At 33.5% G+C, this 17,125-nt stretch overlaps 4 protein-coding genes across 4 annotated transcripts; 2 read left to right on the top strand and 2 right to left on the bottom strand.

Annotated features, from left to right (window-relative positions):
* Positions 1–301: 301 nt before the first annotated feature.
* On the top strand, positions 302–4,688 carry LOC126368704 (protein penguin). The gene is made up of 9 exons (XM_050012825.1): positions 302–419; positions 525–1,068; positions 1,182–1,587; positions 1,679–1,806; positions 2,030–2,195; positions 3,299–3,475; positions 3,555–3,786; positions 4,042–4,241; positions 4,494–4,688. The coding sequence occupies exons 2-9, from the start codon at positions 614–616 to the stop codon at positions 4,665–4,667; spliced, it is 1,938 nt and encodes a 645-aa protein (XP_049868782.1). The 5' UTR covers positions 302–419; positions 525–613; the 3' UTR covers positions 4,668–4,688.
* On the bottom strand, positions 4,685–7,501 carry LOC126368749 (thymidylate kinase). The gene is made up of 6 exons (XM_050012893.1): positions 7,108–7,501; positions 6,761–6,861; positions 6,425–6,572; positions 5,889–6,006; positions 5,545–5,631; positions 4,685–5,034 (listed from the first exon to the last, which is right to left on the bottom strand). Exons 1-6 carry the CDS (start codon positions 7,184–7,186, stop codon positions 4,938–4,940), a joined length of 630 nt encoding a protein of 209 aa, XP_049868850.1. The 5' UTR covers positions 7,187–7,501; the 3' UTR covers positions 4,685–4,937.
* A 153-nt stretch (positions 7,502–7,654) lies between these two features.
* Positions 7,655–12,660, top strand: LOC126368728 (DNA fragmentation factor subunit beta). Its single transcript, XM_050012864.1, has 4 exons — positions 7,655–7,798; positions 7,990–8,125; positions 8,476–8,664; positions 9,182–12,660. The coding sequence occupies exons 1-4, from the start codon at positions 7,694–7,696 to the stop codon at positions 9,829–9,831; spliced, it is 1,080 nt and encodes a 359-aa protein (XP_049868821.1). The 5' UTR covers positions 7,655–7,693; the 3' UTR covers positions 9,832–12,660.
* On the bottom strand, positions 11,382–17,019 carry LOC126368730 (ribosome biogenesis regulatory protein homolog). Its single transcript, XM_050012868.1, has 5 exons — positions 16,619–17,019; positions 16,256–16,534; positions 15,322–15,541; positions 14,923–15,185; positions 11,382–13,685 (listed from the first exon to the last, which is right to left on the bottom strand). The coding sequence occupies exons 1-5, from the start codon at positions 16,765–16,767 to the stop codon at positions 13,535–13,537; spliced, it is 1,062 nt and encodes a 353-aa protein (XP_049868825.1). The 5' UTR covers positions 16,768–17,019; the 3' UTR covers positions 11,382–13,534.
* Positions 17,020–17,125: the final 106 nt, after the last annotated feature.

Here is a 17,125-nt window from a genome sequence, read left to right as displayed (position 1 = left end):
TTGCATAAAATACTATAATGGTACGAAATAAAGATATTATTATTATTATCATTTGACGGCCTCTCTGATCGATTAAAATCGAGTACTGCGGCGAACACATTTATGTCGAGAAGGACGGGAGACGTATATAAACATTTATATAAAGCAAAGTCAAGATTTAAGTCACGAAACGAACGATTACGCAACTTTCTGAACGATCACGCAACTTTCTGAACGATCACGCAACTTTCTGAACGATCACGCAACTTTCTGAACGATCACGCAACTTTCTGAACGATCACGCAACTTTCTGAACGATCACGCAACTTTCTGAACGATCACGCAACTTTCTGAACGAACGATCACGCAACTGTCATTATCAACTGTCAAAAACGTTTGGAACTTTTGTGGAAAGTAGAATCAAGAGCTCATAAACACACGTGGGTATATTTTCCATATTTTCATTTACAATATTAATAAAAAGTTTCTACGTACGGAATTCTAGTACTTTTATCTTATCTCTTGATTTTTTTATCATTTTTCAGTGAGACGAATTTTGTTTCTAATGGTAAGGTAACTTGAACTCTTGAGGAAATATAACCTAAAACATACTTTGTAGAAGATAATCATTAAAATGCAGAAAGTAAAAAGGAAAAGTGATGATAATGGTTTAACCGAAGCTAAGAAAAAGAAGGTCGAATTTGCTAAACCTGAAAAAGACGCAGAAAGAACAGCAGTAACTAAAAAGTTTGAAGGGAAGAAGCCTGGAAAAGATTTCCAAAAAGGGGAAACTACAGGCGTCAATGGCACTGGCAAAAAGTTTGAAGGAAAATCTAGGAAAAACTTCAATAAAGATGGGTCTAAAGGCGTAAAAAAGTTCAACAAACCTGGAAATTTTAAAGGGAAGCCAAATTTTTCTAAAGACAACAAATTTACTAAAGGAGAAAATGGTACAGAAGAAAAGCCAAAATGGTCTGAAATGAAAAAAGAAAAAAAGCAATTGAGAATTGTACGGCGCAAAGCAAAAGCTACTGCTGAAGTGTTTGAGATATCTCACAAGGCTAAACTACTATCTGCACAAATTCAAAGGTATGCATGAAATTATTAATCATATTGAAATGATATGCTTTGATTTAGACAGGCCTTTTTCTTTCTACTTTGTTTATAAATTAATAAACTTACCTAATTTGTTTACATTTCAGAAAAGTAGTAAAACCAGAATTTAAATTGGCCTCTTGCAAAGAGTTGCACAAGTTACTCAAGGGCCAATATAAATCAATTGCTCTGACACATGATCTCAGCAGAGTTATACAAGTACTCTTAAAACATGGCCCAGAGGATGTCAAAAATGAAATATCTGAGGAATTACTGGATATTATGGTCCAAATGGTTCAGTCAAAATATGCCCAACATGCTGTGAAGCGCATCTTGAAATATGGGACAGATTTTATTCGACATGAGGTTATAAAAAAGTTCTATGGCCACATTGTGTCTCTGGCTGCCCATACCATCAGTGCCCCAGTGCTGGATTTTGCTTATGGGGAGTTTGCAACAAAGAAGGAAAAGATACACATGCAGCAAGAGTTCTATGGTGAAATTTATAAAAATGTGAGTAGTATATAGGTACATTATGACTCATCATACAATTTCCTTTCTACACAGATGTACAATTTTATCATAACAATACATTTTTTTCTAGACCAAAGATGACAAAGTAAAAACATTGAGTGACGCATATAAAGGCAGCCCTGAGATGAAAGCAGCCATATTGCAATCCTGCAAAGCTAATGTCCAAAGGATTTTGGATAAGAACCTACATGATGGAGAGTATGTATAGTTTTTGTTACAGGAATTAATATAATTTTAAAACCTCACATTGGCTTTTTAGGTTTCTCCAAAGATAACCCAAGTGAAACTGAAGCTAACTTTTTAAAGTGTCAAATATTGTTAGAAGATACAACCACTTTATAATACATAGGAAATTCCATAAATGTTTTAATAAAGTAATTGCTTTTTACCTTATCTAATAATATTTGCCTTCTTTTCATAGGCTTCTGCACTCAGTGCTCTATGACTACATACGGGAGTGCAGTCCTGAAGACCGTGTGGAGTTAGTCTCTACCCTCAGCCCGCTGATTGTACCACTCAGCAACTCATTACCAGGAGTCAACACTGCTTGCATGTGTGTCTGGCTTGGCACCAACAAAGACAAGAAGGTACAATGTTTGAATGTGCATTTAATTATTCAATAAAACAATATAATAGGTAGATAATGTTCATTATATACAGGGTGTTAGTGACATCGTAACGAATACTGAGGGGGATAAGTAAGTAATAGTAAGTAAGTAAGTAATATGATGGGATGATTCAGACCACGATTCTGAGTTAATGGTGCTAATTCCTGTAAATACCATCTAATTTTATTTTAAGTTATATCTGTCATTTTCTTATCCGCCGAAAAGGAAAGGGACGGGTAATCGACAAGCATAAAATTTATGGAACACACGTCAATTTTAAGCACAAATCTAAACCAACCGTCTAAAAATTTTACATCAGTCAATAACCAGACACATTAATTTACTCATTCTTCCTAAAATTAAGAGCTGTGAATCATCCGTCTCTTTCCTTTTCGACGGATATGAAAATGACAGATATAACTTAAAATAAAATTAGACGGTGTCTCCAGGAATCGGGGCCAATATCAGGTGGAATTTTCCGTTGAAAATTCATGTTACTTTTTAGTTTTTTTAAATTATTTTCAAATTTATACTTTTGTGATCGAAAAATCCACTTGATCCACTTAACTCAGAATAATGAACTGAATGATCCCCCTCAGTATTCGTTACGATGTCACTTACACCCCGTACATGTACATACAGGTAGCCATACAAGTATGTATGGGTGTTAGTGGCACCGTAACGAATATTGAGGGAGATGATTCAGACCATGATTCTGAAATGATATCAAATGGGATTTTCGGTCGGAAAATTCATGAAAATTTTATTGATTTTTTAAATTAATTTCAATTCCATAGTTTTGCGACGAAAAATTCCTCTCGATATCAACTCAGAATCAGTCTGAATCATCCCTCAAAGTTTTCGTTACGATGTCACTAACACCCTGTATTTAAATTATTTATTAAATTCTATGAACCATTCCATAATTATACACACCTTAAGTCATTGTGCAATATTATTGTTAATCTTAACAAAAATGTGGACTAAACTATATTGAACACAATAGTGATTATGATGTCGCCATATTATTGCAATATTCTCTGCTATTTTGCTTATCTTTAGATTATAATTGTTTCTTCCAGACTATTCTCAAAGTGGTAAAGGAGCATGCAGTGCCACTGAGTAAGCACAAAACTGGCTACAGACTGTTGATCACAATATTTGATTCTGTTGATGATACTGTTCTAGTCAAGAAGGCTATTGTGTCCACCTTGGCTAATAACTTGCAGGATATTGCTAAAGACCACTGGGGAAATATGGTAAGTGATCCGAAAATATTTATACTGATAAATCACAATTATTAAGTTATTTGACATTTTGTATATTTTTAATCCCCAGACATTGCACTGGCTGGTAAAACCCAAGGATCCAACTATCTTTCACCCCAGCTTCATCAAATTCCTTGAGGAAGGCGCAAAAAGCGGGACGTCAAAGAAAGATGCAGATATCCGTATTGCTGAACTGAGAGAAGCAATATTACCAGTATTGACCAAGGATATGCAGGAGAATCCACAGTTCTGGCTAAGCTCGAAAATCCTTATGTTGTTGGCAGTTGCAGTGTTATCCATAGGTATGTCAGATTTTTTTTAAGTTTAGAGTTGCTAGGAAAAGTAGAGATATACTTTTTGTGGTATTTCTATAGACAGAACAAATAATAGAGCCAAATGTTGCAAGTCTTTGTAAGTATTTTTTTATTATTAATATTATTGAGCAATGCAATATTATAAAAAAATTGTGATAGAATTAAGGTTTTGCTTCTCCATCAAAAGGAGGCCTTTATTTATTTCTTTCACTGAATTATCTGTTCTACTGTCTATATTTCCAGAATCTTCTCAAGACATTCTACAAGCTCTAGCTAAAGAGATCTGCCAAGCTGTTTGGCAGGTTTCAGTCAATGGCAAAGATATTCTGGCAGTGGAAGATGCTGGCATACACATGTGCCTGAAAAAACTTGCCGCTTTAGATAAGGATAAAAGTGATTGTACACTAGGTGAAGCTATCTGTGGACATTTGAATGAGGAAACAGTAAGTATACTAACAAATCTTAGATCTTCAGTCTGTTACTACTTGCTTGCTAGCTGAGGTGCACACATTTTATTTGTATAGACTGTTTTAAACAACTTTCTTATTTAAATTCTTTAAAATAAAAAACCTTAATTTCATTAATGAAAATTTGAATGAAGTCAATCTATTATTTTCTATGAAAAACCAATGATGATTAAATAAAATAAATGGATCTATCTGCTAAAAACTAATTATTAACATAACTTGTTACAGATTAAAAAATGGTTACCTACCAATAGAGGATGTTTTTTCCTACTCAAGCTAATTGAAAGCAACAATGAAGATGTATCTAAAAAGATAACTAAGAAAATCAAACCACACGCTGGGTTCCTCAAACAGCAGACTTCAGAGGGAGCAAAACTCTTGTTACAAAAAGTCCAGAAATAATAAATTGTTTATAATAATTAATTGAATGTCCATTATTTATTAACTTACAAAAAAAAATACACATGATCCTTGTCAAAAACACTACTTTGAATATTCACTATTCATATTACATACTATAATTAATTACTCTCTAACTTAAAAAGCATTAAAAAATGTCGCATATTTTTGTTTTCTGACGTATTATCAGAATTTTTTTTATCAGAAGTTTATTTACTACCTATTATGAATGTTCACTTACTTATTAGGTATTTATCTACATTAAATAATACATTAATCCAACCAAACCTTGCCTATAGGTTTTTCCCCAACTGTATTTATTATACTAAAAGTTTTCTGCAGTAACTCTTCATGAATGTCTTTGATGGATCTGTAAAAAAAAAGCAGTATAAGGAACACTACAATAAGCAATTGCTCTAAGAAAGCAATATTGCTATTTGACATTTGTTTGCATTGCGCACTTACTTTTATATGTGCAAATGTCAAATTGCAATATTGCTTTTTTAAGAGAATTGTTTCAATGTGGCCATTTTAACCCCTCCAAATTGAATGGAATTATGTTCTACTTCAAATGCATTCTATAATTTGAAGTACAAGTGGGTGAACATGTAACCACTTTCTTGTTTCCTATTTTTTTTACTCTGTCTTTCGTGTCTATGATAGTGTGTTAGTACAGTACTTCCATGTTCCTGAACCATCCTGTTGATAAAAGAAAACCTAGAAGAACTCCCAAGTGATACATAAATATAGCTTGTCCCTAAGCATAACATAGCATCAACCAACTTGAAGGTATGAAATTAAATACATTTAATACCTTTGGGAATTTTGAGTACCTGTATTTTTATAGAATCAAAGTACCTAAGTAGTATTAGTTAAGTACCTGCTTGCATCTAAAACTTCCCAAGAATCATCTTTCAATAGAGTGTACATTTCTGATACTCTATTTTGGAATTCTGGCACCTCATATCTGAAAGCAATAATAATATCAGCTTCACTGATAAACCAGCCTGAGAGATTACAGACAATAATGGAACAACTTTTAAACACCGAAAATAAACATAGTTAATGAGGCTTGATTTAGAGGCCTGATAAGATATACTTGTTATCAAAAAAATTAAAACTTATATTACATACACATTTTTAATAATCCTTTATAACATCCATAACAACTTTATAACTATATAACATAATCGTATCTGCACTGAAAACTACTGATAATCCCACCTTTCATTACCAAATCCATTTCTCTGCATTACATTCTCCAAAGGCATGGTCAAGAAGAATACCTTGTCAGGTTTGGGCAAACCCCTGTCTGGTGCCTTACACCAATCTATATCCAGACCTGAAAAACAAAGAAGTTTCTTAAAGAAGAGGGTTTTAATCCATTAGTAGTAATAGTACCACTTATTGTAAGCATGCTTGTGATAGTTATGGGATAACATAACATAAACAGCCTATATATGTCCCACTGCTGGGAACATGCCTCCCCTCAATCAACTGGAGGGGGTATAGAGGTCCACCATGCTAGTAGTAATAGCTAGTAGTTGTGTAGTGATAGGATAGGTAGAGCCAAAAGTATTTCAATAAAGAAAGACAATTTATAGCCACTTTTGATAGTCCAAAGGATATGATTTTATTTATATTGATAAGGATTGCCTTTGGTCACATAAGGGTCCATCTCGTTAGTACTTTATTTGTATTAGTTTCTGAACATCTATCTATATTGTACCAAATATAAATAATAAAGATAAGACACTTGCCTTTAGCAGCAGAGAACGCTACTCCAGAATAGCAGTATCTATCAACAATGATGCTGGTTCCTTGCTCCAGTGTCTGAATTATGTTCTTAGCCGTCTCCCAGCGATTGGCCGAGAATAAGAGGTGTATGGTCTCATTTGATAAGTCTGTCTGAAAATTTAATATAAAATGTGTTGAGACAAAGAAGAGAGACTAATCCTGTTTATAGTTGAATAGTAAAAAAAATATAATAATGCATAGATAGATAGTCAATATTACACTAACAGAGGAAGTTCTTCATCAAGTAACTTGTAGTCGGTAAAGTACAGAGCATTTAATGTATGTCACCTTTGGCTTACCTTTGATGTCAAGTAGTTGTTAATAACTTTGCCGATCTCAGTGTATCGTGCCGGAAAATTGGTATATTCTGCTTTAACTTGTTTCTTCTTCAGGCTTTCAACTGTCATAAAAGGCATAACAATTACTTTATTGCACTAACAGGTAATACAAAACAAAAGTAAAATAGAAAGAGTACAATAGGCGGCCATATTGCTAAGCAGCAATCTCTTCCAGGCAACCTTTAAGTATACGAGATATTTAATATTATACCTATATTTTATTACGAAATTTATGACGAAAGGTCACAATGTCATTCTGAGTACAGGTAAATACTCGGTACCTATTTTTATGGAATTACTCTACTTACCAAGTGATTTAGCTTGTGTAGACTTGCCAGTCCTATCCACCCCTTCAATAACGATCAAAGCTCCTCTTTTCAGCTTCATTATTCCCACACGAGCTTCGATCTCAAGATGAAATAAAATTATGTTGATCTACTAGACTAAGTATAAAATCACGATGTTTTTTGTGTACAGTGAAGTTATTATCACAAGGAATATTTATTAATAGAGCTGACTTTAGAAATGTAGAAATAAATAACCACTTTTTACGCGTGTTGTTTTGATATATAGAAATATTTTTGGCGGGAACATACCGAAATAAACGTCAAACTTGACAATGGTAAATTCGTTCAGAAATATTTTCAGTTTATCTGCATGAAGTTAGCGACAAACTCAAGGGAAGAGGACGGTAGGGGTAGGGAGGAAGAATTGAAGGTCTTTGAAGAGGAAGGACGGTGATGTCAGCGGAAGAGAGGGAGGGAAGGGAGGATTATTTATTAAGTAAGTGAAGTTAGTCCGTGTACGTTCGTTAACGCAGGTTGTTCACGTTATCAGTGCATTTTGCGTTTCTTTCTTTGTTATTTCTACAAAAGAATACTTTATTTTGTAACAATGAAAAAGGGATATAAGGTGACAGACGTTCGTAGAGAAAAAAAGATTGGTATCGCCGCTGAAAACTTAAAGGAGTTAATTGAGAAATCCTGCAGAAAATTGGGTGTAAGTTATTGTCTTTGTTTTATATTTAATATGCGCTGTTGAAATATGTTTAGAAGTTTATTTTTGAGGTTTTAGGGGTAGTTTCATTCATAGATCTGAATATTTGTCCTTGAATGTAGATTTGTGTCGGGGGAGGGTTGCCTTGACATATATATTGTGTACCTTGACCTAATTCTGGTATTGGTTTGTAGTTCAATGTCAGTTGCGCGGAATGCCGGCTGTACGTAGCGGAAGACGGCACACAGGTGGACGATGACGAGTACTTGGGCACGCTTCCGCCGCAGACACTCTTCGTGCTGCTGAAGAGCTCAGAGAAAATGGTAACTGGTACGTTAGTTACCTATAAGGAGGAAAATCGATTCAAAAACCTTGCCCCAGTTAAATTTATTTTCCTCCTTAATTTCCTCCCAATTATTGTAACATACAGTAGAAGTAAAGACTATAACAATAGTAAGTCTTTTTGAATTTTAAACCTTACCTCATTGAACCATAACTATAATTGAACAGTACTAAAAAGCAGTTTTAGAATCAAACACAGAAAAGAGCACCCTAGAAGTCTATCAAAGAACTGGTGGTTCCATAACTTATAGTCACTTAAAACAAGGAATAATTTAGAAAACATTATCAGATTGCTCTTGTCTTCTATAATTATTAATTTAAAATTTATAAATTTTCAGATTTTGAATACTACTATCATATGATTCGGTCAACAAAGAAGGATTACATCAACACTGGCCAAGCTATACAGCAGTTCCTTAGCACCAATGTCAAGGAAAAGTTCCGCATCTTTCAGAAATATATAGTAGCTGCCGATGATGCCAAGACCATGCTCAGTGAACGGACTCAAGATCCTAACTGGTTTGAAGGTATGGCCATTTTTCTTTCATCTGATAATTCAGTAATAAGGCCCTTCAAGGTCAAGAAAAAGAAATTAGAAGAACAGCTAAAAATCAGCATTGTGGCACTCCATTTTTGAAAATAATGTTAAGAGTGTCACAATATTTTGCTGAGCTGATGTCCCTCTTTAGAGTTAAGGTTTATTCAATATGTTGTTCATACTGTGTACCTACCTACTTATTTCTAAAATAATAATAATAATAACCAAAAGTCCGGGCCTCCATAGGCCCGAGATATGAAAAAGACATACAATAATATAAAATAAATTACTTCTCTCTCTTTCTTCACTCTACCTGTTAATAAAGAAATAAACAGGTTGATAAAGAAATTCACATGAGTAAGTGGAATGGTTGTCTCAATTGAAGATTATTCCAGTGTATTATAGTACCGTGTATGTGATCCCTATGTTCAAAAAAGCATGTGTTGTTTTGATTTTAATAAAGAATAGCAACTAAAGCCAATTTTCCATAATGTTTATATTTTTAGGTTTGGACAACTCCGAAAGGACTAAAGAGCAATCAATGTCAAAACGTGGCAAGGAGCGGATGCGGAGCTACTATTATAAGACAAAGTCTGCACTGCAATCGTCAGATGTGTATGTGCACTCCTGCAATGGGCGCGGTAAGAAACTCATAGATCAGTTCCTTGAAGATTTGAGAAAGATACTTGAGACCCACAAGTATAATGACACATACTTCAATAGAAAGGCAGAAAAGCATTCACGATTGTGCAATGAAAGTGGGCTCTTCAAATGTGGTGGACTATGGAGCAGCGACAATTGCATTTACGAAGGAGAACACATTATAAACCCGTATAGAAGCCGCGAAGAGCGGATTATATTCCAAACTTGGAACCTAGATCATAAAATTGAGCTCTCTAGATCCGTTATCCCTAAAATTCTTGAGGCAATTGAAGGACTGTATACTGGGAATATAAAGTGCATATCCTGTGAGAAAGACTTCAAGCAAGGCACCATTGAGACAGACAGATATTACCTGCAAATCTTTACTAAGGAGAACTTGAAGTTGGTGCACATTGTATGCCATTATAAGGGCAAGCATGATGTGGAGTCAGGAGTGTATACAGTCTGCAAAAAGTGTTTTGTTGGCCATAGTAATGCTTGCATTATGGAGTAAAGGTTTACATAATATTTAATCTTAACTAATTTGATTTTAAAAAAATATAATATAGGTAAGTACTGCAGACCGATTTTCAAACAGCATTTGTCTTTTATATTTTAAAATGGAGTTAATAGATTAAGGAAATACATATTTTGATTTAAGCTATCGAAGATTGCTGTTTAAAATCATCCTATTTTAAAAATGTAGTATTAAATCGCAATTTGATATTATTCCCTATAGTCCCAACAGCACTAGATGGGACTAGTGAGAATAATCCCCAATTTGGTGTTAAGGCAAGACCTGTGATAGTGCAATATATTTTATGATGAATGAGATTAATTGAGTAAACAGGCGTGTTGGAAAACATTATATGCCAAAGAAAAACACATATTTTGTCATTACATACTGTAGATAAAGTTAAAATATTTATTTTTAACAAATAAAAACCGCTACTGTATAAAAGAAAGACTTCTATAAGTAATATCAATTTACAGCCTAGTAAAAAAAGGGTAGAAAATAGATGATAAGAACTATATTTTTCAACTGAAGCCTATTTCTATAATCTACACTAGATGTTTGGTTTTTCAAGTTATAAATTACTCAAAATGGCGAAGCGAATTTATTTTCTACTCTTTTTCCAAACTATTGATACCCTTTGAAATATTTTATGTGTAGGCTTTTAGGATACTAGTGAAATTAGTTCTTATTCATTGTGATTTTACAATTATTGTTGAGGGTGTTAGGAAGATTTTTCTATTCCTTAAATTGATCTCCTCTGCCCATTTGTAGAATTAAGATTAGAAAATATAGGTACTTATTAAAAATCCCAAGTTACTAAAACGACATTAAATGTACGTAAACAGTTCCAATTTTTTCTAAATGGTTGTGGGATATGTTTCTATGATAAAGTTTATCTAAATATTTGAATTAATTGAATATTTACATAATAATTTGCCTTGGTTAGAAAAATTTAATCATAAACGTAAAAATCTAAAAAGTAACATTAAACCTCAATTTGAATACAGGGTTATAGATAGACCGTAAACAATTTTTGTTTCCAGATATATTTTTATAAAAGGTTGATCACGCGTTAAATGATTATTATTTTAATAGATTTCATTCGCGTAATATTATTCAAATAGGTTTTTATTTCGTTGTACTTAAACTGAACAAAAACTAATCTCAGTGTGGGTTGCCGTTGCATGCCAGGCCGGGTCTCTTACGTGTTTCACAATACCGCACCTTGGACACTCCATACCAAAATTAAATTCTTACCGTGTGCCACATGAGTGCGAGCGAGACAGACACAGCTGGCACGCTCGCCATCAAAGTAAGACCCATTAAAATTCATAAATAAGTTAAATAGAAAAAAAGATTGAATTGTTTTTCGGTAGTTTTAAATCTGTCCTTTCCTTTAGTAAACAGAATTTCATAATTTCTCTTTGACCTAGGTTGTCACCCATTTGGTCAAAAATGTACCTACTTACTTCTTTCATGTGCCTTCATTATTGTTTCCTCGTTTCTGATAATTGTGTCGCTGGTTATATATGAATGAAAACACATGCTTGAGTTTATAAATGTGAACTGTAATACGTTAAATTGTTTAAATTAACAAAGTTAGATAAAAATCAACACCCTTCGCAATCATGTTATAGGGTAATAAAAGACAGAGAAAACCGCGGTGTTTGCTAATTACAAAATACAAAATGTGCAGGAGACCCAGCTTCAAGTGTACAAACAAACTGTATTAATTTAACTTTTTATAATATTATTTTCAATTTATTAATGGACTGATTGCGACTTTATCGAATTTGTAGAACAATTCTAGTGTTTTAAGGCTTTTTGTTTGTTGGGTGCGAAGAAAGGATTAGATAGAGACCCTATTTGATAGATAAACTATCGATATGGATCATTAAAATAAAGGGGTGTGTACGGATCATTTCAAGTAAGTAAATGATAAAAAGTTGGAAAGAGTAAAAAAATATACAATGTGCCCCATCTAGTTTTATATTTATGTAAAAGAAGGAGCTTTTAACATATACTTTTATTTATTTTAGATTTTGTAGTTATAAGGGTCATTTTGACTTGTCACTTACAGTTATTTGTATTTTCTCGATTGCACTAAAATAACACCGATCCACATTTACCTACCATAAAATGGACACAAATAATCTTAATAAATAAGAAATTAATTTAATAATTAAGATGAGAAGTTTATTTTGTTATGATCATATACTAAAGTATAAAAATATGTATATATGTATATGTATGTTATATGTTACTATAATGGATAGTCCACAGCAATATTTAAATGTAAGTAGGTAGATTTGCGTAGAAACACAGATGACCTAGCATGGAAATCATATTATAATTTGAATTGATAGTGGTGTAGACTACTATTATTGTCCGAGTAAGCATACTAGGGTTAAAATAAATTCGTCATGTTGTAGTGTATTTTTGCCTGTGGTTAAAGGTGTTGTAAATGCTACTAATTGGTCAGCAGGGCCTGAATTTGGGAATCTCTATTTATTCAGCCAAATAACTTTTTATTTGAGATTTATGAAATACTGCTCAAACCACTCGCGCCACTGGCAAGAATCAGTCCATCGTATCAAACAAAATGTATAATGTAGATGCTTCCAAATATAGCTTTATAGTGTAGTGTGGTAGTGTGTTCATTAGCCATTGTTATGTCTCACAGTATACAGTATTATCGACCTTCTCCTTTTAGAGACGACTTTGTAATTGTATAGGTTAGGAAATTATATCATTATTGGGTATTGTATAATATAACATTACGATCGGCAAAGGATTGACACAAGATGATCGAACACAAGGCAAGAATTTTCAACATTAAGGAATTTCCAGGCTGTTCCAAAAAAAAATAAAAAAAAAATACAGGTGGCGCTGTCCAACTCTTACCGTGATAATTACCTATTTTCTATAATGGAATGGCAGAGGCATATAGAAAAAAAAGTTTCTTGATCCGGTTTTTGTAATGTTATAAATATGGTTGGAAGATGTGTTGTGCCTAAGTGTTAAATTAACAAAGGTCACCATTTTATACCCAAAAAGAAATATAAATAAAAGATGCTTTTTCCCAAAATCCTTAAAATTAGGAAGTTAAACGAAGTGTTAGACAGCACCATCCATGTTTTATTAGAGAATGTGGCCTGGAAATTTCTTCATTTACTGTTCTGTTGAAAGTAGTATTAACACTATTTGATAGTATCGCCAAATAGCCTTAAAAATCGTTGTTATATTTTATTTTTCTTATTTATTATATTTTTATGCCATTTATCATTTACAAATACTATACTAAACTTTCTGTTCAATAATAAACAAATAGAATTTTATTCTTCGTTTTACTATAATTTTGTACCCTTGTTTCTTTTTTATTTTTATCCAATGAGGAATTTCCCAGGCTACATCCTCCAAAAATAATACAGATGGCGCTGTCGAGATTTAACGTGACAGAAGTTTAAACGGAAGTAAACTTTATTATTTTTCAGGAACGTAGCCTGGAAAGTCCCTTATTTATTACAACAATGTTCCAATTTGGTCAATACTTGATAAGCTGTTACTAAAAGGTTCATTATGTGGGAGTATAAAAAGGCCACATTCTTACTGTTTTTTACATTGCACAATAATAACACAATATTTTTTGACATAATATAATGCAACATAAACATAATTACAACTTAAAGCTATGTAAAATTTATCTCCGTTTTCTACCACCAGTCTTTTTGCCAGGATTCCTTTGGCCTTTACCTGCCTTAGGTTTTTTCGCGGAGAATTTTGTAGCATTGCCCCCTTTGCCCTTCCGCTTACCGGTTTTAGGATTTGTGGCTTTCTTTTCTTCTGATCTCCTGAAAATAATGGTTTTATATTATGTTGTATTTTAAAGGAGAACCGAAAAAAATTGAATCTGCCAAAACTTATCATAGAACTTACATGATTAGATGTATAGATAGGCCGTAAACAATATTTGTTTCCAGACATATTTTTATAAAAGGTTGATCATGCATTAAATGATTATTATTTTAATAGATTTCATTCGCGTAATATTATTCAAATAGGTCTAATCTCAGCATGGGTTGCCTACATGTATGCCAGTTTTTGTTTCACTAAGAAGTTTTGAAATTATAAGCGTTAAAAATAATTATTCGCTTAGCCGCCAAAAGGCGTGTGACGTTATCAATAAAAGCGGTTGAGGTGCGCGAACAAGAGGCAGCGCGTAACCCATAGTTACTATTAGTAATGTGCCGGATCGTTAAAAATGTATATCCGCGGATACGGATCTGAATACGGATATTTAGTGTAAAGATCCGCGGATACGGATCTTTATTTTCTTAAAAAAAAAGATTAAAGTTATAGTTATTTCATTGTTATAACAGTAATATTTTATCTTGCTTTCATTATAAAGATCTATCTATCTAAATGTTTGCAATATAAAGGTGCCAAATATTTGATTTTAAGAAATAAAAAAAATCTGAATGGAATTTTTTAGGTTTTTATTTAATAAATCTACTTAATCACCTGAAAAAGATCCGTAAAAGATCCGCGTGAAAAGTAACGGACACGGATACGGATTTTTCTTTTATCTCGGATATCCGCGGATACGGATATTCGGAACATCACTAGTTACTACCCCATGCTAATAGTAGTAGTGTCGTTAGGAGTATGGTTACACTAGTAACCAATGGTGAAATACCCTATTACAGTCATACATAAAGCATAGCGGCCTCTAGAACAACGTTTTTAGTGCCGCCTAGTATAAAGATTTAATGCTGAAACCCAGAGACGTCTCACGACAAGACTACATGGCCGTCGGCCGCGCGTCGCACAAGCCAATAAATACTCGATAACTATTTGTTGTATCGAAAAAATGTACACACAGTATTTTTTAATTTTTCATGGTCTACAATGGACATAAATTTAATTAAATATTATGATATTTTGTGGGTGTTTTCCATTTAAGTCAGGAATTTGTCTGAATTAATTCTAAAAAATTGTATCCTAATGACTATTTCCTCTGAGCACAGACTTCCTCTCAATTAGCCAGAATTTATTTTTTGATAAAGAACAACAACACGTGATACTTACTGCACTTGTTCATCATTTATGCGCTTAGTAACAGCTTTTTCCATATCTATTTTGGGTCTTTTATTGAGGATATTGTCTAGGAGGCTCAAATTGGCTTCCCTTTCTGCCTTTGGTGTGGGTATGGGTGCTTTACGCTTGCGTTCCTTGCCCGGGATGAGCTCATGAATTCCTTTCCCACGTGCCTCTTTCTCCTTGGGTAGCTTATCTTGGAATTTACCAAGCGAGGCAGTTGATGCCTTAGCTATAGTTGCAGCTGTTGCTAGCTATCAGTGAAGTGTTATAAAGTTTTAGTATAATTACAATCAAATTAAGCAAAAGTTTAAGAGACTTGAGTTTAATCTCTAAAATAAATATGGATAATATACATCACAATAAAAAAATAATAATATGCATAATTACCTGTGTTGCTGAGGCTTTGTCAGATGTGACTGGTAACCCAACTCTGGGTATCTTAACCTTACGGGCTCGGGCAATATTTTTCAATCGCTGCAACTCATTTTTGGCCACTTTTTCAGACTTCTCCGAGGCTTTCTTCTCATACATGTCGGTCATAGGGTCCACATTCTGTGGTACCTCTATCAGCCAATTCTTCTCCTTCTCTGCTGCAGCTTTCTTAAAACTGAAATAATTTAAATATAGAGATATTTTTTTAAGTTCTACCTTTTTAAGATACATGCAGCATATATTAATGATGGGTTTTTCAGTACTGTATTGTGGTTATATAGGTACCTCAAAGTAACCAATTAGCCAATAAAACCTCAAGTTCAAAATTTTTATTTGGTTTAAAACTAGTGTCTTTTGCAAGGACTTGTTACCAAAAATCTGATGTTAATGTGTTTTCCAAAAAGGCACCTACATAGTTTTCCGTATAAGGCAACAATGGCCCCGATTCCTGCAGACACCGCCTAATTTTATTTTAAGTTATATCCGTCATTTTCATATCCGTCGAAAAGGAAAGGGACGGATGATTCACAGCTCTTAATTTTAGGAAGAATGAGTAAATGAATGAATAACCCGGGCGAATCAAAAGGTACGTTGCTGGTATGCAATCCGTTTGACCTGCTGTCTACTTACTATGTCGGGTTATTGACGGATGTAAAATTTTTAGACGGTTGGTTTAGATTTGTGCTTAAAATTGACGTGTGTTCCATAAATTTTATGCTTGTCGATTACCCGTCCCTTTCCTTTTCGGCGGATAAGAAAATGACAGATATAACTTAAAATAAAATTAGATGGTATTTACAGGAATTAGCACCATTATGTTACTATATGTATACTTAGATAGTTATGTACATAACATTTAAACTTATAACGATAATTAACTTATACTTACCCAAACAATGGCACCCATTTCTGTAATTCCTCATCCCATTTGAGTTTATCTTTCTTCTTTTTAGTAATGCCCTTCGCTTTAGCAAATTCTTGCCATTTGGTGAGGGGTTTGGGCTTAGGCACTGGCTTGGCGCGTGGTAGTACAGTCGTAGGATGCGGCAGTCGCACAACTATCGCTTCTTCTATCCGCTCTGTAGGCAGTTCCCATATTTTGTTCAACAATAGTTGGGTATTATCCCTTGAGAGTGACTGTAAATACGTGTCTCTTTCTTTGTCTGACCTGCGATTATAAGACGTTAGTGCATTCATCAGACTGTTATAACAAATACTTACCTACGAATAAAATTACATTAATATAACTCACTTTAACAGTTTTGATTCCAAATCATTTGTGTCCGATGCAAGAAGACTCCCAATGTCGAATTCTAATTCTAAATGTTTTTCAACAGTTATAGGCTTGTATTTTTCCGCTTTCTTTTGTTCTCGTTCTAAAATTTCGTTAACTATATCCATGTTTAACTACACTTTTAACACGTTAAGTATTCCACCAACTCTCGCAAAACAGAAATGTAACCTCAAATCATTGACATTAGGATACCACCACCACGTGTGATTATTTGTGAAGGTAGTAAGGAGGTGCACACTACATACAAACATACCAACCACCACTTCCTAACCTACAAAATTAATAGTACGATAATCGTCGTTGATAATATGCTTTGAGTACTACTTTGACTGTATTTTAATTATCTAGCAATATATTATTTGTACACAATTTATTGGAAAATTCAAATAACTGTCTTTATAAACGGTTGCTTAGGTTTTTGCAGACAAAAAGTGCTAATGACGGTAATAGTACTGAGACGGAAAT

This window comes from Pectinophora gossypiella, chromosome 8 (assembly GCF_024362695.1).
Source record: "Pectinophora gossypiella chromosome 8, ilPecGoss1.1, whole genome shotgun sequence".
NCBI classification, from domain to species: Eukaryota; Metazoa; Arthropoda; class Insecta; order Lepidoptera; family Gelechiidae; genus Pectinophora; species Pectinophora gossypiella.
Note: the sequence above shows the minus strand (reverse complement) of the source record. Positions and strands in the feature narration are given on the sequence as shown.